General features: G+C 39.8%; 1 protein-coding gene across 5 annotated transcripts in view; it reads left to right on the top strand.

Moving 5' to 3' along the window:
• The first annotated feature begins 2,320 nt into the window (after positions 1 to 2,320).
• The window catches only part of ATP2C1 (ATPase secretory pathway Ca2+ transporting 1), a 130,354-nt gene continuing 104,972 nt past the window's right edge, over positions 2,321 to 27,702 (top strand). For 2 of the 5 annotated variants that reach the window (XM_090284347.1, XM_090284345.1), the window contains exons 1-2: positions 26,268 to 26,557; positions 26,814 to 26,995. In XM_090284347.1, the coding sequence (XP_090140473.1) occupies positions 26,990 to 26,995 (6 nt within the window). In that variant the 5' untranslated portion in view covers positions 26,268 to 26,557; positions 26,814 to 26,989. Of the gene's footprint in view, positions 2,649 to 26,267; positions 26,558 to 26,813; positions 26,996 to 27,702 lie in introns of those variants that run through there. The other 3 variants (XM_090284346.1, XM_090284344.1, XM_090284348.1) reach the window with 3 other exon arrangements.

Raw genomic sequence — 27,702 nt, 5'->3', positions numbered from 1 at the left:
TCTACAAATACAACCTCTTTTCACTAGAATAGTTTCATAAAGGAAACTTTAAGAGGTGAGTAATGAGTATTAGCCTTACTTAGAAAGAAATAGAAAGTCGTATGATTTTTTTTCACAAAGATGCACCTGGTCTCTATTCAATAATCTTAGTCTGTAAATTCCGAGCAGTCCATGACTGTCTTTCTCTTTAACAAGGCAACTCCGTGCCTTTCCTTCTTCAGGTTAATCTGTTGAAAGTTGCTCAGGAATCCATTTCTGGCTGTGGGCTAAGAGACTGATTAGGAACTGAGACTAGGGTCAGCCTCTATCTAGTTGGAACCCCTTCTCCTCTGCTTTGTAGCTGTGTGAGCCTGAGTTTCCCCATAGGGTGTCGTAGGATTACATGAGATAATACACATAAAAAATGTAGCACAGTGCCTGGCCCAGAGCCCAATAACTATTAGATATGATTATATTTGTTACCAATTAAACGCCTAAGGGAATTTTAGTTGCATTTGTTTCAGCCGTTTTTCTTCTTGTATTCTATCCAGTCAGGACAGAGTTTTGGGGTTTTTTTTTCTTTTCTTTTTTGATCTCCTTCCCATGTCTTTTCATCACACTTCTCAACTCAGGAAAGGGTTGATCCTGAGATAAGCATTTGAAATGAAGTCTGCTTTGTGTTTGTCCTTTGGGGAAAGGCTTTGATCACCAGCTGTGCTGGGGGCATTTGACAGGCTGCTGGCACCTGGCTATGGGGAGAGGCATCTTGAAAGGTTTAGATATTTTTAATAAAGAGAAGCAAAAGGGCAGCTGGTGGATTCCTTGAGGGTGTGTACAAATGGCAATTTTGCCTACTCCCAATACCTTGAGGGCCATGCCACTTTCCAGGGCCTCCAGTTGGCCAGAGTGTCTAGATTTCCAAGCTCCTTGTGTTTCTGGGCTGTGAGCTGGCAAGGGGTGCATAACCCTGTGCCCTTAGCATTCCGGTCACTCACAAGCCAATGCTTTTCTCTGGTCCTCATTAGAGCCTGCTGTCTCTGCCATTCAGAGGACTGCAAGAGCCTCCATAAGCAAGAAGCAGGGCATCTGGAGAGGGAACTGGAGGGCAGGGCCTCCTCCTCCAAGGAGCTGGTCCCAGCAGCAGTATGTAAATGACTTCTTGGAATTGCCAGCCTCACCCTGGTGAGATCACCTTGCAAGTGGGCCTGATGCCAGCCTGACAGATGGCTTGGGCTGCTGGCCGCACAGCCCACATTAGGACCATCAAGGGTGTGTTCCTTGAGGGTAGCTGGCCCAGCCGGGGTGTCAGGGAGGTCATCCAGGGGCATGGCTCGGGCTGCAACATGGGTTCCCAACTCTGCCTGACCCTTTACTCCAGCCTGCAGCATGCTCTTGGAAGGGGGAAAGACCAGCTCTCTCTTTCCACCTAAAAGCAAACCTCTGAGTCTCATGATTTTCAGCTGATGTCCATCCTAGACTGTGCGACAGCCCCTCAAGGAAGTGGCCGCATGTTCCATCAAACGAACCAGCTACTGCAGAGTTAAAAAGGATAGTAAAATAGTAAAACCGACATGGAGACTTTGTTCAGAACCCCGTGACAGCTATAGAGTATTGAAAAAATATTAAACTTTCAAATTTTATGATTTCATGTCCTCTAAGACCACAGACCTCTCAATCTATTCTCTTTTTAAAGCAGGAATCCTTTTAAACATAGTTAGAAAGTAAATGTATAACTTCTTTTTTCCTCCCTACACTCAGACTGGAGCTGGTGAAACTTAATGTTCCTGGAATCAGCCTGTGGATTTGAGATAAGGATTCAAGGAGAGAAGCCTTTTAACTCCAAACAGAATCTGTTTGCAGCTATTGTTCAATTAACATAAAGTATTCTGTTACAGGGTATGTTGCATAATGCATGACACTGTAAACCAGACGTTTTAAGTGCTGACACTGAACTCTTGGATAACAATGAAGGGGGAGGTAATTTGTTAATTTTTTTAGAAGTTCCCTAAAGAGAATGCTTCTCAAGACTGAATGAATCAACACTTCAGAGCTGAGATGCAGCTGAGGGTTTTCTGTGTGTGCTCATGACGATAGGAAATCAAGAAGGAAACAGGAGAAACCACATGTCACGTTCTCTTTAAGAGCCGCAAACGGTGTCAGAAGAATTAAGATTAAACCTCATGTGAATCGTGGGTGTGGAAAGTCACCAGCTAGCTAATATTAACATAGCTAGCAACAAAACGCTGTTGCTAGAAATAGGACAGTTGCAACGCTACCACTAAGCAATTTGCATTCTGTGGACCAGCCCCTAAATTCCTCCTGGCTCCTGCGCCCTTGGGGCATTGCACTTCTGGACGCTTTTAGAAGGAGTTCACACTGGGCTGGCTGGTTTCACCACAAACTCTACCAAAAAGAAGTGGCAAGGACATCTGCTTTGTTTGCAGGAAAGTGGTTGAGCTACAAGCAAATCTTTAGGCATCTGAGGAATTGTGAAGCTTGTGGATTTCATACGGTTGCTGACAGGGAGGGGCAGACAAGAACCTTTTTTGGCTTGCCTCACCATGGATAATCTGTTGTCTCAGTCTAGATTCTCTTATTTCAAAAAATATCCTCTCCATGCAATTAGAAAATACGTATCGATGCTGAGAAACCAAAAAACGGAAGAACAGGTATCCTTTTGTTTATATTTAAGGTTAACTGATGTTTGTTCCGTGGGCGTTGCTTTTATATCAATTGGTGATTTAGTTCCTGCTAGTGTACCCGTTTATAGGTACAGGTCAGCTTCTGCTTGGGGCTGTTCAGACTTGGCAATCAGAGGAGCAAGCAGGCTGTGAGGATTTATTTGAACTTGGAACATTTGGATCATTGAAGAGCTAGCTAGGCTAAACTACTCTATGAGAGTTAAATTGTGGATTCCTTGATAATTTTCTAGGGCCTCAAATGTGAATTTAAAAACTTATTATCTCCACAAAGAAAAATGATCAGGCCTTAGAAATAGTCTTCTTGTATTAATGGCTATGTTACTGTCACCAGGACTTAAAAAACAAAAACATTTTGTAGACTGTAAATACAATAGCTTTAAGCAGATCACTAATGAGCTGAGAAGGTCATTAAAAAGTAATTACTCCTTTTTTTGGTGAAGGGTAGGGGATGGAGCATTGCAAGTTTCAGTCTTTTCAACCAATCAAAAGTTCGAATTTCTAGTAGTAGGCTCTAACATGTGGGACTAGAAATATTTTTAAAAACTGTTAAAATGATCACTTCTTGTCCACTTTTTATTTCATTTCTTGTTTAAATTATGCATTAATTTTTTGTTTTGCGATTTATATCATTTTATCACTTACAATTATGAAAAAAGGCGTTTCTAAATACTGCTTTTCTGAATTATACCAACTTATTAAAAGAAATTGCTGTATCTGATCCATTAAATCTGGTGGTTTTATTTAGAAAGAAGAATGGCAATGGTAAAGGACAAATGTATAGCCACATTGAAGACAAGAGTCATAAATTGCTTGGGCATCATGCTTGTCACTAGAACTGCAAGACTGCGTGGGAGATATTAGCAGTGTCTTGTATTTGAATGAGATGACCTACTTATTAAAACACTTCCAGGAAGTGAAAGCAAATGTCAGCGGACAGAAAATCCTCTAATGACAGGTTTCCCCAAAACGTAGAGGCATAATTTGGAAAACTCAAAATCATTACTACTGTTCAAGAGGAAACTGTTTTTATGCTGTGCTTTAATAACGTTACATGAGCTGGTAATTCAGACTGTGCTCACTAAGGAGCTATGCTTAATAGCCAGTTTATCTCCTACTTAGGCAAGGTGTCATGATTACAAGGAATGTCTTGGTTTCCAAGTCTCAGCATGCGCTTGCTTTTGAAGTGGAAAGCCAGAGAACCAGGTAGTGGTGCTGTGAGTTGTCTGCCACACTCAGGAAGTTTATACCCATAGACTTCTGGAGGACTCATTACAGGGGGGAGGTGGTGCTGTGAGTAATAGAGGGGAGATTGCTGAAAGGATGGGGCTTTAACTGTGGACTGTGGATTAAGTGACCCCTCCCCTGCTTTTCTAAGTATTACGAGTTTTTGGAGAACTGGCTATATTGCTTATACAGTTTCCTTTTCCAAGTTTATTTTTAAAATGTTGCAAAATGCATTCAGAGCATTGAATTTAACATGGGTCCTCTGACTTGGACTGAGTGGGTTTTACAACCATTTGAGATGACCTAGAAACAGCTGTGGGCATTGTGCTGATTTCTTAACTTCACAAGTTAATGGAGAGATCAAGAAAAATGATATATTCAATTCTTTTCTGAAACCAATTACAGCTCGGCAGACATAATGTCTCACAAAATTAGGGAAATTAGGTCAGAGTCAATCATGGCTAACCTTGGAAAGCTTGTTGGAAAGTTATAAAGGAGGTTAATGATGTCTGTAATTTTAGGACCTGCATATTAATTGTCTCTAATCCTTACATTCTTGTAAGATGGATCCTCACTATGAACATGAGGGAAGAGAGACTTAGAGGTCTTGAATGGCTCAAGGCCACTCAGGTAAAAAGTACTGAAAGAAGATCTGAACTCCTGTTGGCCTGGCTTTAAACTTGATCCATTTGACCATGTTTTATCTCTGAATAATCCAGTGACAGCAACACAGCAAACTGCTAACATTTGTTTGTTTGTTTGTTTGTTTTTTGTAGAGAGTATTTCCAACATTTTAGTGGTTACATACCACTGTCACAATTCTTACCATAAGGGTTTACTATCTGTATGTACTTATGAAGTCCTTAATATTTTTCTGTTTTTGCATTTAATTGACTTACTTTTAAAAGTTAAATTTGTTTAGAAAGAAAATTTCATATCAGTACGATACATGGAAAACCACTGTCATTTGCCATAACTAGAAGAGTAGCATAAATATAATAAAAGCTAATGTTAAATTCTAAGTAGATACCATTAGCTGTGAAACCTGTAAGTGTGAAACCTGCTCCATTTTGTTAAGAAGGAAGATTAGCTTTTAAGTGATTAGCATCTTAGTAGCCAACAGAAATTCTCCTGGGCAAGAGTAGAAGGGAATTAAAAGACAGATAACTTTCTCAGTTCCAAGGAATTCATTGTTGTTTAGTATGGTGTCTGTGTGCCACTTAAAGTCTCCTTCCAATTCATCCAGCACCGCTGACTCCCACCAGTGTTGTGTTCCACGCTCTTGGAGAATATGATTCCAGGCACACCACCTGCTTCTCCACCCCAGTTCTTTTAGATATGCATACTCCTCCCTCTAGCCTAGAATTGTTTCCTTTACTTACATCTTGCCCACCTGGAGATCTCCTACACATCCTTCAAGACTCACATTCAATGGGCTCATGAAAAAGCTTTCTCCAGTTCTGCTGGGAAGAGTGAAACATAGCCTCTCCTTTCTAAGATATTGTCTGTTTCTAATAAGGCCCCTTGCTATATGGTATGTAGTAAGCCATCTGATTACATGCTCACAAAAACACAGCCCATACACACATGATGCTGAATAATATCTTGTTCTTTGTTCCCTCAGGCCCAACTTGACACCTGGCACAGGGTGATATGGGAGAGACCTATACCACGGGCAAATTGCCTATGGAGCACCTCCTTTTGGGCCTCTACCCATTTATTGACTAGACCTGAAGGGTTCCCACACTTAACAGTCAAGGTCATTGTTATACTTACCTTGTCCACAAATGCTTTTTTCTCTTTTTAAAGTATATTTTATTGATTATGTTATTACAGTAGTCCCAATTTTTTCTTCCCTTTGCTCCCCTCTGCCCAGTACCCCCCTTGCCTCCAGCAGTCCCACCCCCCTTAGTTCATATCCATGGGTCGTGCATTTAAGTTCTTTGGCTTCACCCTTTCCTATATTATTCTTAACTTCCCTCTGTCTATTTTGTACCAACCAATAATGCTTCTTAATCCCTACACCATTTCCCCATTTCTTCCCCTTCCTCCTCCCAGCTGATAACCCTCCAAATGATCCCCATACCTATAATTCTGTTGCTATTCTGGTTTGCTTAGGTGGATTTTGCTTTTATTTTTTAGGTTAAGTGGTTGATAGTTGTAAGTTTGTTGTCATTTTAATGTTCATAGTTTTGATCTTTTTCTTAAGTAAGTCCCTTTGACATTTCATATAATAATAGCTTAGTGATGATGAACTCCTTTAGCTTTACCTTGTCTGGGAAGCGCTTTACCTGTCCTTCCATTCTAAATGATAGCTTTGCTGGATAGAGTAATCTTGGTTGTAAGTCCTTGCTTTTCATCACCTTGAATACTGCTTGCCAGTCCCTTCTTGCCTGCCAAGTTCCTTTTGAGAAATCAGCTGATAGTCTTATAGGCACTCCTTTGGAGGAAACTCTCTGCTTTTCTCTTGCTGCTTTTAAGATTCTCTCTTTATCTTGAACCTTTGGCATTTTAATTATGATGTGTCTTGGTGTGGTCCTCTTTGGGTCTAGCTTGTTTGGAACTCTCTGTGCTTCCTGGTCTTGTATGTTTATTGCCTTCACCAAATTTGGAGAGTTTTACTTCATTATTTTCTCACATAGGTTTTCAATTTCTTGTTCTTCGTCTTCTCCTTCTGGCACCCCTATGGTTCAGATGTTGACACGTTTAAAGTTGTCCCAGAGGTTCCTAAGCCTCTCCTCATTTTTTTCAATTCTTGTTTCCTCATTCTGTACTGGTTGACTTTTTTCTTTCTTTCTTATGTTCCAAATCATTGATTTGAACGCCGGTTTCCTTCCCTTCACCATTGATTTTGTGTGGATTTTCCTTTGTCTCATTTAGCATAGCCTTCACTTCTTCCTTTTATGCATTTGCCTTACTTAAGCATATCTGTCAAGCCTGTGAGCATCTTTATCACCAGTGTTTTGAACTCTGCATCTGTTAGGTCGGCTATCTCCTCATCGCTTAGTTCTCCCACGGGAACCTTGATCCGGTCCCTCTTTTGGGCCAGTCTTCTCTGTCTCCTCGTCTTGACAGGCTCCTGTGTTTGTTTGCCTCTGTGTCTTAGGTAGAGCTGTTGCACCTGTGACGTTGTAAGGTGCAGAGCCTTAGGCATTCATCAGTACAGGGCGACTCGTTTCAACATGTTGTGGCACTGTATGTGGGGGAGGGGTCTGAGAGGGAACAATGCTGCTTGCTCAGCACTTGCCCCTTTTCCAGGCACTTCTCTCCCTTTGTATGGTACTGGAACCTCTCTAGCTGTTGTCCTGGCTGTCATTGCCAGAGTGGGTGGGTCTGCGGATGTTCTCGACTATGAGTGCCCTTTAAACAAGCGGTCTCTGCTGAGAGATGGATAGTTTTTTCCTCGGTCATAGTCCCCACTGGTTTGCACAGTCAAAAGCAGTGAGGTTTTATTTTCCCCAGCTGCTGGAACCATGAGCTGCACAGTCTGGTCTGGTGATGGGAGCACTCCCCAGGTATCCCTCCCTACTTTTTAAAACGTGTGACTTTCTGCTGGCCTGCCACTGCCACCACTGCTGCTGCCACAACACTGCATCCTCTCTACCCCGGCTCCACCCCTTCTTCCTGTCTGGATGGGTATTTCTTCTTTATATCTTTGTTTGTTGGACTTCCATCCAGCTCGATATTCTGGAACTTCTGGTGGTCTCTAGCTTTGAGGTAGTTGTATTTCTTTTTAGTTATGGAGGGAGATGCGATGTGTCTGTCTAGGTCTCCATCTTGTCTGGAAGTCCCCACAAATGCTTTTTTTGTTTAAAGTTTCTCCTTAATGTTCTTCCCTCTTGCACTTGATGTCATACAGATGTGAAGGTTTGACCTGAGGGTTGGTTGGGTTGGTTGCATTAGTAGTTTATGTTGCTGTTCTTATTGTAATGTTCTAATCAATGGGTGAAAGGTTATTTTTTCAGTTGAGAACAAATTACCCATCCTTTGCATCTCTACACTCTATTTTAGCAGGCTTTTCACAAAGCTAAGTCCCTAATTAGGTAGAAGATTAAGGTTATTAATTAGATGAAGGTGCTGAAGGTTGGAAAAATTTGATGATGAACATGATTGAACAGTATTATTCAAATGATGTTTTAGTGGTGATGGTGATGGTTGGGGGGAACCAAACCTAAACGAGTTCTCAGATGAGTTTGGGCAGGTGGTCTGAACACTTTCATAAGGGTTTATGATTGCAGCTGTTTTCTTTTGGTCAGATGTTGATGCATGAGCTTATGGGGAATAAATGGGACTTGCAGGCAATAGTCTCTTGCATACTGGAGTCCCAACAGCCTTCTCTGTGGCTCAGGTGACCAAGTAGGACACTGAGTGTAGATGGGAGAAATTGCTCCACTTCTGGTCAGACTGTAGCCTGGCTTTAGCCCAATGAGGCCTACAGAGACTTGAGTACTCTACAAATCCCTGGGGAATGCTACTCTTAGGGGTCAGCATCTTGGATGTAAACATATTGATGAGTGCCAGTGTTAAATGATAAGAGAAGAAAGTATATGAACTCATATGGGACAGTCTTCTCTCTCTTCCTTGATCAAACACCACCCATTTGGTGACAACTCCCGAATATTTATCCCCAGTGCACATTGGCCTTGTATATCCAGTTGCCTATTTGACATCTCCATCTGAATGTCTTGTGGATATCATAGACTGAATGTGTCCAAAGAGAATTCACAAGCTCTGTCCTCCCCAACTTGCTCCTCTTCAGGTCCATTGATCAACACAGAAGCTCAAACCAGAAACGTGGGAGTTTATTTATTATCAACAAGTTGGTCTTCAGTCATCACCTAACCTCCCCTCTGGAGTCAGCCTCCTTGGTGGCTCCCTTTCTCTCTCTCACTTCCCTTTTGCAACCTCTTAACAAGACTAGTCAATTGTACTTTTAAAGTAGTTACTGAATCCTCCATCTTCACCTACCAAGCCTGCTACACCATCCTTTCTTGCTTGGACCATTTTAATAGCATTCAAATTTGTGTTCACTCTTGTTTATACTACAACCCAGCTTCCTCATAGCAGCCAGAATTTTCTTCTTTAAATGAAAATCTTATTTCACCCCAGTTCAGGGAACATGATTATTTTCCTTTTCTAAATTAGCGCCAGTGCCAAACATAAATAAGACACAGAGTAGGTGATAAATTTATATAACTGAGTGAGTGAATTTGGAGGTTGGAGAGTTCAGGGGCTGAGGTGCTGTTATGCAGGTGAGGGCAAGCGATGGTGAAAATTGGGGTTATTGTCTTTAATAAGCAGAGGCTGCTGAGATCTAGGGGAAACTATAATTTATTTTATGGATGTGGAATTACTGTCAGGAGCTAAGGGATTTGCCCAAGGTCACACACCTCATTTGTATCAGCACTGGGATTTGAATTTGGCCTGCTGCACTCCCAGTTCAATGTTCTTTCCAGCGTATATTGTGAGTCTAAGCAGAGGTGTAGAAAAGAGCAACATGACTATCAAGCAAAGAGAAAAAGCTTCTACAGGCTGAGTCCAGAGGGTAGGGTAGGTGATGCCTGAAGATTGGCTTGTCAATAATGAATCAACCTCCTTGATGAAACACTGAGACGGAGAAGAGCCTGCTATTTGGAGCTCTTGTCCTTCAACTTACACTGCCCTGCAGTAGTGTCAGCAACTTGAATCTCTCTTCCATGTGTCCCACAGATGAGGGGTCAGAAAATACAGGATGGCTAATTTAAGATACAAAAACTTAGGATGAACTGTGCTGATGGTGCCTTGCTGTCTTGAATAGAAAGACAGCTAAGAGCTGACCTGGCATGTTTTGTCTATTTAACAGTGAATCTGCTTAAAATGAGGAGAGTGATCTTTGGTGCCAGGAAGCATTTATAATAGCTATATGTATAATTTTGGAATTAGACCCTTGAACTGGTATAATATCTTCCGACAAAATTAATCTACAAATATTTTTACTATCTTTCTATATCCTTATTATCTGAATATGCAATCACATTACTATTGATGTCCTTATATAAAAATGGACACAAATGTTGACCTGGATAGGACTGAATGCAGAGAAAAGAATCTGTCACCTGCCATCTCGTTTTGTGGAATTCCTTCATTTCTTCAATTGTTAAGGAGGTTTTTTTTCCAATATAACATATGTAGAACATTTTTACAGTTAATGAGGATATAAAAATGAATTAGATGTAGTGTAGCTGCTCTGTGATACTTATAGTTTCAATGGGCAGAAAGAGCTGTACTGAAGTGTTTATAATATAAGGCAAAAACCACACAAACTGCCATTTTAGCGGGTGTATCTGGCTCAGGACTTGCTCTGGTTAATCTGCTTTAAATGAAGAAAGTGGTTTTTGGGGGCCAGGGAGCACATGCAGTAGTTATATTTTAATTAAGAATTAGAATTATATTTTATTTTGGAGGCTGTTCTAAAGTTTCTCTTCAATGGCTTAAGAAAAGCTTTCTAGTTCAAACAGGATCACTGGATTTTTTTTTTTTAAACTTCATCTGAGGACATGCTTATTGATTTTAGAGAGAGGGGAAGGGAGGGAGAAAGAAAGGGAGACAAACATCGGTGTGAGAGGGAAACATCGATTGGATGCCTTTTGTATACTCCCTGACTGGCGACCAAGCCCGAGCCCTCAACTAGGCATGTACCCTGACTGGAAATTGAACCCACAACTTTTTGGTTTGTGGGACAATGCCCGACCAACTGAGCCACACCTGCCAGGACAGGATCACTGGATTTTTGGTTTTTGCTTTGTTTCTTAATAGAATGCTAACCTCAAAGTTGGGTTGTTAAATAAATCTTTGAATTTAACTTGAACCTTAGAAACTTAGTTCTTCATTTGGTTCTTATATTTTCTCTGAATAAAAATATAAAAATTAAGGACTCCCCTTACACCCCCCTCAAAAAAGACTATGTTAATATTTAGAACATTACATAAGCATTTCGGTTGCTGAATGAGGCTTTCCTCCCTAGGTATTGATTGAAATTTCACTCCAGCTTGGTTTAAAAAATGTTAAGAGTTTTTAGCTCCTTAAAGTAAGTGAGTTGGTTATATCCTGATAGTATACCAAAGTTATACATTTTATAAAGTCTCTAAAAAAAAGTCATGTAAAATTGGCTCTTGAGGTGCTACTCTTCCCCCCATTCAACCCCCCATGAACCAATTCCACAAACTTGTAAAATTTAGTTCTTTCCATCCAATAGATACATGGGTAGTCATACGGGACATACTGGGACTCTAACAGCCCCATAAATAAATGCAAAATTCCTATTGGGGTGGGTATAGCAAAGGAGAGTGACAAGGCACCTTCAAAATACATAACAGGAGATAGGACCAAGGTGGGAAAGTCAGAAAACGCTGCCCTAAGGGACTTAATATGGAGTTAAAATGGAAGGAAGAGTAGATATTAACTAAAGGAGGATAGTGAGGGGACAATCGGAACAAAGGTCTTGGCCAGAAATTATCAGGGAAACGAGAAGAAGTGAAGAAGGGAGTGTGTATATTGGGGGTAGGGGGGTAGGGGCTAATGAATGCTACCCAGAGAGAGCAGTGCTTGAAAGAATCCCGGATGTAAGGCTCAGTGAGGAAGAGACTTAAGAAATGATTGTATCTGTATATGTGTTTTATGTATGTGTTTCATAAGACCATAGGGCTAATTTGTAGGAGAAACATGGAAGTTCATTTGGAATGTTCCAGATTAAATAACTATAATTAATAGGCAGAACACAGGGAGAGGCTGTGATACAACAATAAGGATGGACTCTCTAAAAATGAGAGGAAAAGAAATGGGCCACCTTTTACAGAGGACGGGGTATGTGAACCCCCACCCCCCACCCCCCGCCTTTGGGGGTTGTTGTAGAGATGATTTCTGCATCATGGAAGAAAAGATTGCATTATCTGGCTCCTTCGAACCCCAAGATTCTAGTGTAGTGGGAACTTCAAAGATGGGCAATTAAGACACCTTAGGAACAAAGAGAGGGCACAGATGCATCAGTTAGCATTCATTTGTTTTATTCGGTTAGTGGTAAATACCCCATAATCTGAGCATATTGCTCTGGAATCTAAGGCCAAAGAAGACAGACTCAAATGTCTTTGGAGATTCAGGAAATAAAGCAACATCCAGAAAATACATCAGATGAGAAACGGATGCACCAGTAACTAGCTTTTCTGAGCCTGATTGGGCACTGAACTGCTTGTACACATAAGGATAAAACACTGTGTATAGTTATGCAATCATTGATGAATAGGGGTGCTGAGAAATTCCATGTTATTTTGTGGCATTTTAACTACATTTAAAAAAATACTTCAACCCTCTTTTGCCTTCAGCTCTCTTTTATGCATTTAATGCTGACAATTTGTTCCTTATCATGGTCCATTCAGAAGTGTTCCAGTCTTCTTGTCCACATTAGCACAGCTGTGAACTATTCGACATGCCTGGGAGACACCTGAACCCTCAGTTGATTTCTGAGCTATTTCTAATCCTGTTATCTTGCTTCTAAACTTTCCTAATCTACTGTACGCAGATGCCTTTGAAATGTAAGAGTCAGTAAATGGATGAACACCTAAACCTTTGCTTTTAAATCAGCATATTAACTCAAATGTAGAACTCCCTTTTTTGGTGAACTGCAGTGTAGCTTTTTATGCATATTCCAAAATTTGCTATCACATTCCACTTCATAGACAGTATGTTGGCAACATTTTATTTGCCAACTTTTGTTCAGAATGGAAGATGACATATTTTCTCATCTGGTACAGATAATTCCATGCCTTAACAGAAAAAGAAATGAACTTTCCACATCTGCTGCACTGCTCATAATTTACTGTGAAGAGAGCAGGAAAAATGCTGGAATTATTTCTTTCCTCTTCATCCTAAAGGCAGTGTATTAGTAAGGCTATTTCAAGAAATATAATTTGGATTATGCATTCAAGAATAAGGAATTTTACATTTTTATTGAATGCCTTATCTGTGCTAGGTGCTTGGCAAAGTTCTTTACATACGTTGTCATTTAATCTTCATAATGGCCTTACAAAATTGGTGGAATTATGCCCCACTTGTGGATGAAATAACTGAGTTTAAAGAAGTAAGAGAACTTGGAATACAGCTCATTAGTGACAGCAGTAGAATTTAACTCCAGGTTTGCCTGTCTGACTCCAAGACCTGACCCACTGCCTCATACTGAGACACTCCCATAAATAGGATTCTTTTCTTCCCTCCTTTCCCTCACTAATTTTCTTTTCTTCCTTCTTTTCTTTAATTTATTGAGAATAAAGGGGTTACAAATAAAACCACTATAGCTACTGTGCAGGAAAAACACCTTAAATCCTTTTAGGTGGAGATCCACAGTTTTGGGAGTTTTTAGGGTTATTCAGTTTGGGGAGACTTCTTTTAAGAAAAAAGACTATGCAGCAGAAAGAAAGAAGTTACTCCTACCATTTGCAACAACATGAATGAAACTGGAGAGTATTATGCTTAGTGAAATAAGCCAGGCAGTGAAAGACAAATATCATATTATATCACCTAATACAGGACACTAATGAACAACATAAACAAATGAGCAAAACAGAACCAGAGGCAAGTAAACAAGGAAGAGACTGACAGTGACCAGGGGGGAAGGGGGAGGGGAGAAAGAGGGAAATAAGGGGAATGGTCTAGTCAAGGAACTAATATAAGTGACCCCTGAACATGGACAATGAGGTGGGGGTTGACTGTGGGAGAAGGGGTGGGTGGGGAGGGGGGAGCAATGGGGAAAAAGTGGGACAGCTGTAATAGAAAAAACAATAAATAAATTAAAAATAATAATAAAACTTTCTTGAAATGTTAAAAAAAGACTGTAACATTGTAAATATTAAATTAGATACAAAGTGAATATTTATTTAGAATGATATAAGAAATCACAACAAGTTACAAATCAGGGTGACAAAAACAACAAACATCACAAAGAAAAAGAAGTGTTTTTACTAATTAACTTATGTACCCTAAATGTTTTGTTCTTATATTTTTGCATTACACAGTCTTTTTTTAAAGTATATTTTATTGATTATGTTGTTACAGTAGTCCCAAATTCTCTTCCCTTTGCTTCCCTCCACCCAGTAACCCCCTTCCCTCCAGCAATCCCACCCCTCTTAGTTCATGTTCATGGGTCATGCATGTAAGTTCTTTGGCTTCACCCTTTCCTATATTATTTTTTAACTTTCTCCTGTCTATTTTGTACCAACCAATTATGCTTCTTAATCCCTGCACCGTTTCCCCATTTCTCCCCCTGCACCCTCCCAGCTGATAACCCTCCAAATGATCCCCATACCTATGATTCTGTTCCTCTTCTGGTGGTTTGCTTAGTTTTTGTTTTTGTTTTTATTTTTTAGATTCAGTTGATAGTTGTCAGTTTGTTGTTGTTTTAGTGTTCATAGTTTTGATCTTCTTTTTCTTAAAGAAGTCCCTTTAACATTTCATATAATAATGGTTTAGTGATGATGAAGTCCTTTATCTTTACCTTGTCTGGGAAGCATTTCATCAGCCCTTCCATTCTAGATGATGGCTTTGCTGGATAGAAGGATCTTGGTTGTAGGTCCTTGCTTTTCATCACACTGAATACTTCTTGCCAGTCCCATCTTGCCTGCAAAGTTTCTTTTGAGAAATCAGCTGATAGATGTATAGGTAGCCCTTTGTAGGTAACTCTCTTCTTTTCTCTTGCTGCTTTTAAGACTCTCTCTTTATCTTTAACCTTTGCATTTTAATTATGATGTGTCTTGGTGAGGTCCTCTTTGGGTCTAGCTTGTTTGGGATGCTCTGTGCTTCCTCGACTTATGTATGTCTATTTCCTTTGCCAAATTTGGGAAGTTGTTCTTCATTATTTTTTCACATAAGCTTTCAATTTCTTGCTCTTCCTCTTCTCCTTCTGGCGCCCCTATGATTTGGATGTTGGCATGTTTAAAGTTGTCCCAGAGGTTCCTAAGCCTCTCCTCATTTTTTTTCAATTCTTATTTCCTCATTCTGTACTGGTTGACTGTTTTTTTCTTCCTTATATTCCAAATCATTAATTTGAACCCTGGTTTCCTTCTCTTCACTATTGGTTTTGTGTGGATTTTTCTTCATTTCATTTAGCATAGTCTTCACTTTTTCCCTTATGTGTTTGCTGTACTCAGGCATATCTGTCAAGCCTGTGAGCATCTTTGTCACCAGTGTTTTGAACTCTGCATCTGTTAAGTTGGCTATCTCCTTGTCTGTTAGGTTGGCTATCTTCTCGTCACTTAGTTATCCCACTGTAACCTTGATCTGTTCCCTCTTTTGGGCCATACTTCTCTCTCTCCTCATCTTGACAGGTTCCTGTGTTTGTTTGCCTCTCTGTCTTAGGTAGAGTTGTCAAACCTGTCTGGGTGCGTATTTCTTTATATCTTTGTTTGTTGGACTTCATGCAGCTTGATTTTCTGGAACTTCTCATTGTCTCTAGTTTTGAGGTAGTTGTATTCCTTCTCAGTTGTGGAGGGAGATACACGTGTCTGTCTAGGTCTCCATCTTGGCTGGAAGTTGAACAATGATTTTTTAAATATCCTCTAAAGAAGTAAGTGAAACATAACTCAGACACTTCTCTAGCATAGTTAATGTATATATGTATATGTTTTCTAGAGTCAAGAAGTTTCATAGACTAGCTTCTGGCTCTGTTTTTCCTTTACCACCCACATACTTCAGATGCTAGGCACCACTGCACACATTTATTTAAAGATTTCAGGCCCTGTGATTTAGTACACTACATAGTAGCAGTATTCCTGGATGTCCTTTCTCTACTAGGCCAGCTAACAATGACTTAACCACAACACATGACTACAAGCTACTTTTATTCACCTCACTTAATCTAAACAAAATCTAAACATAGCCTCATCTCAGCTTTTTAAAGCCAGATCCAAAATTTGCCCATGGCTGCTCCAATGCTACCTGATAGGAGAAATGTAAAAGGAGGAAAAGTCAGCAAACGAGTATTTAAAAATCAATGGTAGTTCCAATATCTTTTGCAAATTTTACCAAAGTTAGGATGGTCAGAGCATTTCGGACCTTCACAGGGGCCTCCGCAAATGAGGCGCATAGAACTTAAACTTCATTGGTTTCCAAGGAAAGCCAGCTCTGGACAAAAGGTATAACAGCAACAACAACAACAAAATGGTGTTACACTCTAATATGCAAGAATCCATGCCATAGGGTAGCTTCAGAAGTAATGGTGTATGAGATCCTATTCTGAGCAGCTTGAGTTCCCAACCTCATGAAGGAAGTAGAGGATGTTCTTTCTCTGTGTTTCATTCTCTAGGAAAGCGCACTATGGAGATAAAGACGTTCTGGTACTGCTAAAATTGAAAGGTGCCCAACCCCACTTCATATTTGCAAAAGACTTATTATTTGCAGTGGGATTACTTGCTAATAACAACAGATCTCAAAACTCCTGTATGGGTCTAATTAATATTAAATACACCATTTACTGTCCTTCCAAGCAAGCCAGTTAGCACACAGAGAAAAAGCCTTTTATTGCTGTTAAAGGCTACACAGTAGAAAAATTATAGCAGCACTAAAGAATGTCTTTAAGAATTCATTAGGATGTAATCAAGCTTTTGCAAACTCATCTGTTATTTGCAATTATAACATAGTTACTGCAAATTGTCTCTGGATAAAATCACCTTTGTGCTGGATTTCTTTGTTGAATTTTGCTAATATATTCAAATACCCAGCTTTCTCATGTATGTCCTCTTCTTAGAATCTCTTCATTATTCTTACTCCTGTTTTTTTTTATGTTTAATTGTCCTAAAACATAAACAGTCCTTACAATTGTGTCCTGTACCATCAACCCTATTATAATATTTGCAACTAAAATTGACTATGGCCTGGAAATAATCTCAAAGCTAAACATATTATAGAAGTATTTTGGTCTTATATAATGAGTGCATAGTTTATAATCACATTGTTTGAAGTGATTGATTGAATAGTGAGTGTTCAACCCTATTTCTCTAGTGTTGACCAACTACCCTTTTGCTCTGTTCCCAACATATAATTTCTATGTAATGCACTTAAAATTATTTTTGTAGCTTCTGAAATGTTACACAGGTTTTTTTTTGTTTTTGTTTCTGTTTTTAAGAGATGAAATTATTTCTCTTGGGAATACACTTTTTCAAGAGAATGGCATTTTGTATTTATGAAGCTTTCCCCCTTCTTTCATCTAACTGGTGCTGCAAAAGCCTGATACACCTGCTCAAAGAAGCATTGTTCCAAGGTCCTGTGTAAGAACACAAAGACTGACTTCATAGCTGGGAACACAACTGTAACTCCATTGCCATGGCATTGCCCTCTAACTTTTGTTCTCCTCTGTACCATGACTATGCTGACGTGATGCTCAGAGTTACTTAAGATGGGAGAAATAAGATCTTTTTATGGTTTTAGTGCTCTTTCCCCTGATCCTTTAAAATAACCGATTTTAGGCCAACATGTATTTACCCAGCTGAAGCTGCGAAGAGAGGGGGGGTCTGCTGCATGGGCAACAGCAGATCCTCCATATCACCCTGCCCAGGCTCTGTAGCTTCAGCTTCACTGGAGAGGACACTCCAGCGTCATCGCAAGATATCGATTCAACACGGGAGGAGACATATACCGTGTCACTCCCGAGTTGGACTGCACAGCCATTCTCGGCGGTGCAGATAGACTCTTAAGAAGCTACACCATCGTCTCTCGAGACGGACGGCTGCCGACGATGTATTTACCCAAAGAAGTACAAAGCCCTATTTGATTTAAGAATGCTGGAGATTTAAAATGCTAATAGAGGGTGGGGCAAAAGTAAGTTTACAGTTGTGAGTAAGCAAAACGGAGTTTATTCTTGTATTACTATTTATTAATTATTGTATTATTTTCCACATGAATAACTGTAAACCCACTTTTGCCCCACGCTGTATATACTCTCATTCTGTTCTTTAGTATTGAGGACTATTAGAAATATTTTTAGATCAAAGTTTTATGTTCCTTGTAAATCAGTGCTCAAACTTTAACATGCATTGGAATCACCTGAAGGACTAAACTAACAGCACACCTTGGAGATAATTGTGGGTTTGCTTCCAGACCGCTGCAATAAAGCAAACTGTAATCCTTTTTCGTTGGCGGAAGGTCTTGCCTTGAATCACTAAAAAACATTATGAAGCACTCTAAAGTGAAGCACAATAAACTGAGGTATGCCTGTACAGAATACACAGCCCTATTCCCAGAGGTGCTAATTTAATAGGTTTAAGGTGGGGTGCCAGAATTTTCATTTAAAAGAAGTTCTTGGTGGTAGGGACTACAGTGTGAGAAACACTGATGTAGCTCATTTGATGAAGCATGTTTTCAAATTCAGAGCTGACCAATTCAACACTGGGAGGGATTGCCATTCCTTCTCAAGAATAGACTATGCCATTTACAAGATGGAGAGTCATTGCTAAAGCTAGGTGGATGGATAGTGATAACTCACAGTTTCACAGGCTCTTTAAACATTTTTTAAATTAAATTTATTGGGGTGACATTTGTTAGTATAATTATATGTTTCAAATGTACAATTCTATACCACATCATTATATATTGCATTGTGTTTTCATCACCCAATGTCAAGTCTCCTTCTGTCACTATATATTTGACCCTCTTACCCCCTTTTACATCTCTGTTACCTCCCTTTCCTTCTGGTAACCACCATTCCGTTGTGTGTTTATGAGTATTTGTTTATTTGTCTTGTTTGTTCATTTGTTGCTTTCAGCTTTATAGCCTGTGTATGAGTGAAATAATTGATCATTTTCAATCACAGCTGCCCCATGCCTAGTAGCATTACATAATGCTTAGTAATGCAAGAAATTGTTAAACAATGTCTTTGCTATAAGAATATAATCTAAAATATTTTCTTATCTCTTTAATTTCTTCTGTTGTAGCTTTTTACTGATTAAACTGATAGGGCAACTGAAAATTTTAATTATTGATTTAAATTATGGAATATAAAAATGGTGTAAATGTTGTTATGTCCTCCATACAACCTAAAGCCATTTTAAGTTCTTAGCATTAAAAAAAAAAACTCTCAGTTTTTTCCTTGTCCATTTTCTGATTAATATGTAAATGTAATTATAAAGACTCACAACAAAAAATAAATTTACCACTTGGAATGATGAAATCAGTATTCCTAATACTGTTTAATGGCTTCTAGATCCTTAGAACATGTGTTTAATACATATTCTGTTGATTTTTCAATAACACATGTTAATGAGCATATCTCAATTACCTACTGAATACTCTCTTTAAAATGCCTGTCTGTGATTATTTACTCATAAGATTACACTCCCATTTTAGCGATAATTTCCAACTCTGAGAAGATAAACCCAAGGGATTCTGGAACAGCTTTTGCTTGGAACATGATTTCCCTGGTGATGGCGTCCAAAGGTTAAATAAGAACAAGTGAATAGATGTAGACAATGACCAAGGATGTTTCAAAATCAAGTCCTTATTAATACATTCTTCAATGTCATCAATGAGGGATGATTGGGCACATATCCCAGGCTTAGGAATTAGTGCCTGTGGAGGTTACAGGGTGCTCCATTGTGTTGAAAGATGAATGAATTTAATAATAAAAAAAAATGATACACTATAAAAAGGTAATTCAATAAACAGGGCAGATTCTTACATATTTTTAAATGGGTCATTGTGGAAGAATTAAAAGTATTAAAGCCAATATGGATATTTGACTCCTGGCTTTGACATTCAAGAGCGAGAAACTGTTGGGCAAGGAGCTTCACCTGTGTGAGTCTCAGCTTTGTCAGCTATAAAAAAGCAATGAACAAGATCTATTCTGCTTATCTCAAAGGATTGTGAAGATTAACTTTAATTACATACATGGAAGTGTTTTGTCAACTAAAAAGCCCTAAACAAATGTGTAGTTTTGGTGACTGTTCAGTGAAAATTGATTCTCATTTCCCTAAAAGTAATTTAAATTCTTGAATCAAATGTGCAATGTTGGCATCTTTACTTTTCCAAGGTTAAAATGAGCAATTTAATCATTTAAACCCTGTAAGAATACATGTAGAATTTTTTTAAATGTCATAGATTTTTAACTGCACTAACTCAGAAAATAGAAACAAGTTGTGCAAACCTCAAAACAATAAATAGTTTCATCAAGTTTGTTGAAAAAATGACTGTCATATTTTAGGAAGATGTAAACTTAATTTCGTTTTAGTAATTTTATGGTAGAATCTATCATCAAGTAGTCATTAGTTGAAGAATTAAACAAGATAAAGCCTTGTACCAGAGCAAACAACTATCTAAGAAAGTAGAACTTCTAACCCCCTGGCTGCTGTGGTTCAGTGGGTTGAGCGTCGGCCTATGAACCAAGGCTTACTGGTTCGATTCCCAGACAGAGCACATGACTAGGTTGCAGGTCAGGTACTCAGTTGGGGGCGTGAGTGAGAGACAACCACACAGTGATGTTTCGCTCCCTCTCTTTCTTCTTTCCCCTCTCTCTAAAAAAAAATAAATAAATAAACAAACAAATAACTAAATTATAAAAAAAAATGAAAGTAGAACTTCTAAAATCTCACTAGTTTTCAAGAATAAATTGTAGTTACATAATTTAAAAATACTACTAACTGGTTATCAGAAAAACTTGTCAAAGGAGCTTCTGAGATCAGTCAGTTTTTTACTTATGTCTTAATAAGGAAATCACTTGAACAAAAAAACTTTGTGTTCAGTCTTTTTGACTTATATCTTATTACATTGATTAACAGTGCCTATAATATTTTAAGTATCTTATTTAATGTTTTATTATTTGAATGTCATATTACATTGAATTATTTTAACTTTTATAGGAGCAATCAACTTTATTTTTATAGGAGTAACCAATACTTTAATCTATTTAAAGGAAACTTTTTTTTTCATTTAAAACTCTATCAGTTAGAATGTTTTTATCTGCAAGTAACAGAAAAAATATTTTGTTTATTATCTTACATTAATGTGATAAGGCAGGCTCCAAGGTTGGTTGAATTGTTAGCTTAATTATATATTAAAGGGCTTGGCTTCCTTTCATCACTATTTTGTCATTCTTGGTATTAGCTAGTCCCTGAGGAGGAAGGGTGGTGGCTGCAGCACTATCAAGCATTCAGAATTATGGGGAAATTTTATTAAATCACAAATTGCTGAGTGCAGCTCTCAGAATTTGACTGGTAGGTCTGGGTGCGATCTAAGAATCTGCATTTCTAGTAAGTTCCCAAGTGATGCTGCTGCTGCTGGTAGTAAGGGCCACACTTTTAACTTAAACTAATGATCCTGGAGGGGAATAAATATTTGAGGGTCATTGGTAATGTCCATTACCAGGTACCTTTATCATTTGGAATATAACAGAGTTCTTTTTATTTTCCTCATAGGCCTAATGGCCATTTCTAGTTTGTTGGCTTCCTGTTAAACATTCTAGAATGGGACACTGTTCATTTAGAAGACCAGTACATATTCCTTTTAGTTGATGTAGCAGTTTCTTAGAGGACAGTTTTGCATTCAGCTGTTTGAACTGGGGAATGGTTGGGTCAGTTCAATCCCCCAATTTGCTTTTCAGTGTATTTGTTCCTGAGCTAAAGAAAGCTTTCTTTCTTTCCTTTCTTCCTTTCTCTCTCTCTCTCTTTCCTTCTTTCTTCCTTTCTCCTTCCTTCCTTCCTTCCTTCCCTCCCTTCCCTCCCTTCCTCCCTTCCTTCCTTCCTTTCTTTCTTCTTTCCAGAATCCTCATTTCGTAATCCCCCAAATATATTATATTTCATACATTAAATTACTTTTAATATCTTCTGAACTTGGCTACATAAACAATGCCTTTTAAAACCAACAAAGCAAAAATAAAGTTGCTTGAAGGTATACAATAAATGCTAATTTAATTTTCCACCTGATCTATATTTGTAGAGAAGTTTCTAACCTAAAGTTTTAGCAATTTTCTTGTGTTGCAAAAATTCTTTCCTAATAATTTGTAATTCCTCTTCTCTATCATCTGTCTTGTAAATGATTTTGCCAAATTGCAATTCCCCTTTCTCTATCACCTATCCTACAAACCATCTTTGGTGCGGGTCCCCCATTTTTGGTGGAATGCTCAATGGGAGTATGATCGGTTCACATGGTCCAGGGCAAAGGTTCAGGATCCTCATAAAGCAATTTCTGTGCTGTGAAACTCCCTCTCTAACTTATTAGCATAATAATATTTTTTGTGCCTTTCTCCCCCTCACTTTTTCTCACAGTAGACAGAAAGGTAGAGAGAGATGATTTCTGCAGGGGGCCTGGAAGACATGGGGCAATTCAGGCAAAGATGCAAGCTTTGCAAAAAACATTTGGCTTCTAGAAAATGGTGGGGTAGAAAATCAATGAAAAACATACCGTTTTGGAGGTCTGAGGAAATGCAACCATTTCCAAAACTCTTTCAGAACCCAGTGTGCAGTGGAATAAAGAGAAAGAAAAAATATTTCTGATGTGAAATTGAGAGAGCATATAAATGGAAGGAGGAGGCCTGGGCTATTACTGCAAACACAGCAGGGGGCCAGGAGTCATGTTATGGAATCTATTTAACAGTTTCAACTATTTGTGACAACCAATCCATCAGCAAGGATTTCAAAGTTGGTAGAAGACACTGGCCAGTGGCAATTTAACTTACTTGGCTATTCTAAGGTCTGCTGCTTATACCTAGTCTCCCAGCTGCCTTGTCACTAAGGTAATACCTGATAAACTGTGCTGAAATTTACAGTGCTTTTGATTTTGTCAGGCGTTGATATACATGCCATTAAAATCCAAAGCACAAACTTAGCTAAAATTTCCTACATGCATGGAAGCAGCCACCTCAACATTATCTTTTAATTTCAAACATTTATCTGGGCTTAAAATCTGGGTGTGAAATTTCATCGGATCTGGGCAGTGTTTAATATTGAACACTTCTTGAAATGATTAATGTTTATTCCTGTTCAGATCAAGTCGTTCCAGTTAACTAACCCCTTTGCGAGAGTCACACTCACTTTGCTCTTCTTACTTCCCTTTCTTATCCTTATCAGCATCCCCACGTACCCTCATCTCCCACCCAGGACTGGTCGTACCCACCAAAGATCCCAAATATCATTACAGGCTCTGAACCCACTGAATGAAAAAACTGAGTCATACTTGAAATGAACTTCTTTAAAAATAAATATTAAAAGAATACACTTCAAATTCTCTAATTTCTTCTGCTTAGTTTCATCAAATATTTAATTATTAGAATGCTAGCAAGTGTTGAAACTATGGAGTTTTGTGGGCTGATAAATATTTGTAAAGTATTTGGGTATCAATATATGTTAAAACTAATCAAACACAGGTATCTTATTTTTGAGTCTGTTTGATTTTTTTTTTTTATTGCTTCCAATTTTTATTCTCCCAACACTGCTAAGACATAGAACCAAGAAGATTTATAGCAATTCTGACAGGTGGTTGTTAGACACTCATTTTATATGAAACTTCTTTCAATAAGACTGTATTTCCCCAAACTTGACTCTTAGTATGTCTTATATTTTGTAAGAAAAATCCTTCTATGCACAACAATCTTTAGCAGAAAAGAAGGGTAATCCTGCCTATATCTATATATAAAAATCTCATATGAACGTATATACACATATATGTTGTATGCATGTATATGTATGTGTATACACACATTTGTATATACATGTAATACAGTATACTATATTTCTTCTTGAGATGAGAAAGTGGAAATTGCTACACACAAATCTCATAGGAGGTTAGCTGGTCAGAGGTGGCAATGTTGGAAGAAGAGAATTTCTGGCTTGTGGATCAAGCATTCTCCACTGCTCTGGTTTGAATAATGTTAATAAATTTCATTTTTCATATACATAGGAAGTCAAAGTTGGTGCTACTGATGTTCGTTAGCTTGGTGGAAGAGGTTTACAGGCATAGAATAGAGGCTTGGTCTACAGAGGTATGTTAACGCTCAAGGATCAGCCAAGTGGTTGAATCAGCTGTCCTTTTAGGTTTTTCGCTGCTCCCAGGCCTAGGAATTTGTGAGATGATTGACAGTGGATTAAGCATAAAATATGTAACAGTTCTCCTGGAAATAGCTGGTTTTATTTTTTATTATTATTAGTTTTGGCTTAGCAATAGGAACAATGACTTTCACAAGTTAGGCAATCAAAAAGTAAAATTTCAGTGTAAGCTACTTGAGGTATCAGTCATGGAGTAATACATTTTGGGAGGAGTAAATTATGAATTCAGTGTTAATGCTGGTGTATTGCAGTATACAACACATAATTCTGAGAAGTTGCCTTAGATAAAATGTTTGAGGTAACTAAAGCAATCCAATAGCAAATTCTGTACAGTGAAATTACCCTCTATTTTGTAAGATTATGCTAATGTCAAATAATGTCTATATCATGTACTTTTCCTATTTTAGATGCTTTGTCTTTAATGTGATGCTGTAGTGTCAAGGTTCAACGAGTAACTAATAATCATTAAAAATTGATTACAACATTGAGCAAGCAATAGTATATTCACTGTACAAAATCATAGGCTTATAACACCACTGGGTAGACAAAAATTTTGCAAGCCAAAGGTAAGTCCTAGACAGTTAACTCCTCAGACTCTTACGGGGGAGACCTGAGTCAGGGGCTCCCACTCAGTTCTTGCCTTGCTTGCAAGAGAAGTCAGGTGAGAGACAGCATGTATAGTGGAAATGAGATAAGTTTATTTATGAAATACATTTGAGCACAAAACTACAGGCAGGGACCCAGCTACTCTGAATAACCCAGTATAGAACTGTGAGTGCTTTGACTCTTGCGGTTTAGGAGTTATATACTTTGTCCAGTTTCTAGGTTGCCCCTCCTCCTCTCCCTTCCAGACCTTGGGATTAATATACAATTTCAAAGGCTTTCTTTCCCAGCTAGTGGAAATATACACACAGAACTTCAAAGGTTCCCCTCCTTCTGTGCTATCATAGTTTTGCTTGTAATGTTCTGGACTCCTGGCAATCTTATTGGATCAGGCTCAGGATTGCTAAGTTAATGGGTAAGGCATGTCTTCCTCCTCCTTCCTGCCTCGGTTTGCTATCTATCCTGCGTAACAAGACTAAACATCTACTTCATTCTGATTTTTATGGTTTCACTTTTGAAATTTAAAAGTGACCTCGCTGAATAAAATCTCAGTGTTTCCTAAAAGAAATTTAGAAAGCTGTCCAGAATTTTTGATTCTAGACCAGTACCACTTACTTGGGACAAAACATAGGAAAAGAGGCAAGATAGTCCATCTGTTTATTTGGATGTTGAACATGTGGCCAGAGAGCGCACCGGAATATGATACATGGCTTGAGATAAGGGCCACATTTTTTAATGGGGTAAGTGTTGATGGAGAAAAACGCCTTTAGGATATAAAGGGAGGGCTTTTGTCCTTAGTGGTCTCTAGACTTTTTGGAGGATGCGCTCAAACTCAGGTGTAGCCCTGCCCTCTAGTGGCTGTGGGTATGAGAGGCCTTCAGTTCTATGTTTCCCCTATCTGGCTTATTATAGTTTATTAAAAATCAGCGTCCACCAAAAATCACTTATTGGGGGTGTGGGTTAGGTGAAAGGTTCAAGTGGCAGAAGAAATAGCCAGTGGCCGAAGGGAATGTCCGTTCTTCAGCTTCCATTTGTGGACGCTCGGTTTTTACCCCAACCTCTGAGGTTCCACACACTTTAAATCAATGAAAAAGGTTGAATCCTCCCTTGAGCCTTTTGAGGCTGATCTCCGCCCTCTCATTACAGAGACACTGAAGCAGACCCCTAATCGGGGTAGAAGTTTGGGAAGTAGCCCAGCGATGACCCGCTCCAGCAGTTAGAGCAAAGAAGCTGTTAACAGAGGTCTGCAAGTGAGGGTGCGAGGTATCAGTAACTAGTGCCTTTCAGCGCTCGCCCCTTCCCTCGGCCGTTCTTGAGTCGTCTACTTTTGAGTGTAACCGCCACCCGACGGCAGGGGTTTCCCTGGTCGCCTTTGTTGAGGGCAAACACCTCCAGGACAGCGACCGTGACTGTGCCTGCCCGCCTGCTCATACCCCGCGGCTGCCTCCTGAGGATGCGTGGCCGGCGCGAGGGAGCGGGCGGTCTCCGACCCTCATGCCCTGTGGGTGCGTAGAAACCGGCAGGTACGTTCCCCGGAGGCTCGCGAAGAGCCGCCAAAGGGACCACGCTCACTCCTACCGGACTGCTCCGCACCCAACCAGAGACCACTCGGGGAGGGCCGCTCGGTCTTCACTTCCGCCGTCTCCGCGCGTGCCTGCGAGTACGCGTGCGCGCGCGCCTCTTGCAGCGGAAGTAGTAGCGACGGAGCTAGGTCCGCGGAGGGCCCGGGAGTGCAGAGCGCGCCGGGGCGCCTGGCGGCAGGCGGCGGGGAGGGGCAGAGCGCAGGAGGCGGAGGCGGGAGCAGATTAGCGCAGACGGCCGGCCGACAGTGACGGCCCCTCACCTCCTCTTTCTTTCCCCTCCCCGTCCGCGCGCCTTCCCTCCCCTCCTTCCGTTGCTATTTCCTCACATCGGGATCTGACTCCCTCCTAGCGCCGCCGATCAGCGAGCAGTTCCTCTTTGCCCGAGGCGCGCGGGGCGCCCCGGCGAGCCCCGCGGGTAAGTCTCCTGCTGCCCGGAGGAAGGGGGTCTGGGGCATTGGGAGTGCACCACTATTACCCATTTCCAGAAACTTCCAGGTCCTGAGGGACGGGGCGTCCGGGGATACCCGGGTTGGGTGGGGTGTCTTTGGGCGCCGCCCTGCCAGCTTGAGTTGGGGGTGACGCGGGTGACCGAGGGGGTGGGCGCGGGGTCTGGGGACTCCCTCCTCGCCTTCTCTTCTCGTCAGCGCCGCTTCTCCTGGTTTCTCTTGCAGATGCTGCTGCTAGGGGTGGTGGGAGCAGCCGTGGGACGCGTGGCCGGGAGCGGGGGTGACAGCCTGGGATTCCGGGGGCTTCTCTTCCTTGTCTTCCTCCTCTCTCTATTCCCAGTGTGGCCGTGGCTGACACTAAAGACTTTGTAGCCACCAACCAAGTGCTGTTTCAATGGAAAATGAAGGTAAAGGCCCCTGGCAGACGGTTTGCAACGCGGAGTTGAGGGTGTGGTGGTTTGCTTTTAAGTTGTCTTTCCCTACCTTTTTATTTTCCTGATTTTATTTTTTTCTTTTAATTGTGAAGTGTCCAAAGAATTGCGTTCTTAGGATATCTAGATTTTATTTTGGTAACATAGGGGTATTTCGGAAATTAAGGTTCTGTGAGGTGACTGAGCTTGATTCTGTTTCCCTGACAAACCTTTAGTTTGGGGAACAGAAGGGAAGTTTTCATTTCAGATAGCATCTATGTTTATTTAAATCGCTATTTGCAAGTAATTACTAGACAGACAGTGGAAATGGGGAGGGAAGAGGGCCGTATCTCTGTATATGTGCATGTCAAGTCTTGATATGGTATGTGACTGGATTCGTTTATAAGAAAGAAAAGGTTTTTTTTTTTTTTTTTTTAATGAAATGCAGCTTTGGGGGGAAAATCTCACTTTTTTCAGTATGTGGACACAAAAAGTTATGAATTAATGAAATATTTGAGGTTATTTCCGTTTCAAGTTCCTCTCTATTTCAAAACATCATTTAGGAGGTTGACAGTGGAACTTGTTTGGCCACTGTACACTTTGTACACATTGGATTATCATTCAGGTGTTACTTAATTCCTTTGGTCTCATTTAAATATTTAATGCTTTTCATACACAGCACTGATTATTTTTTAAAAGCGTTG

The sequence above is a fragment of the Furipterus horrens genome, unplaced genomic scaffold (assembly GCF_987537825.1).
Source record: "Furipterus horrens unplaced genomic scaffold, mFurHor1.1.pri manual_scaffold_7, whole genome shotgun sequence".
NCBI lineage: Eukaryota > Metazoa > Chordata > Mammalia > Chiroptera > Furipteridae > Furipterus > Furipterus horrens.
Note: the sequence above shows the minus strand (reverse complement) of the source record. Positions and strands in the feature narration are given on the sequence as shown.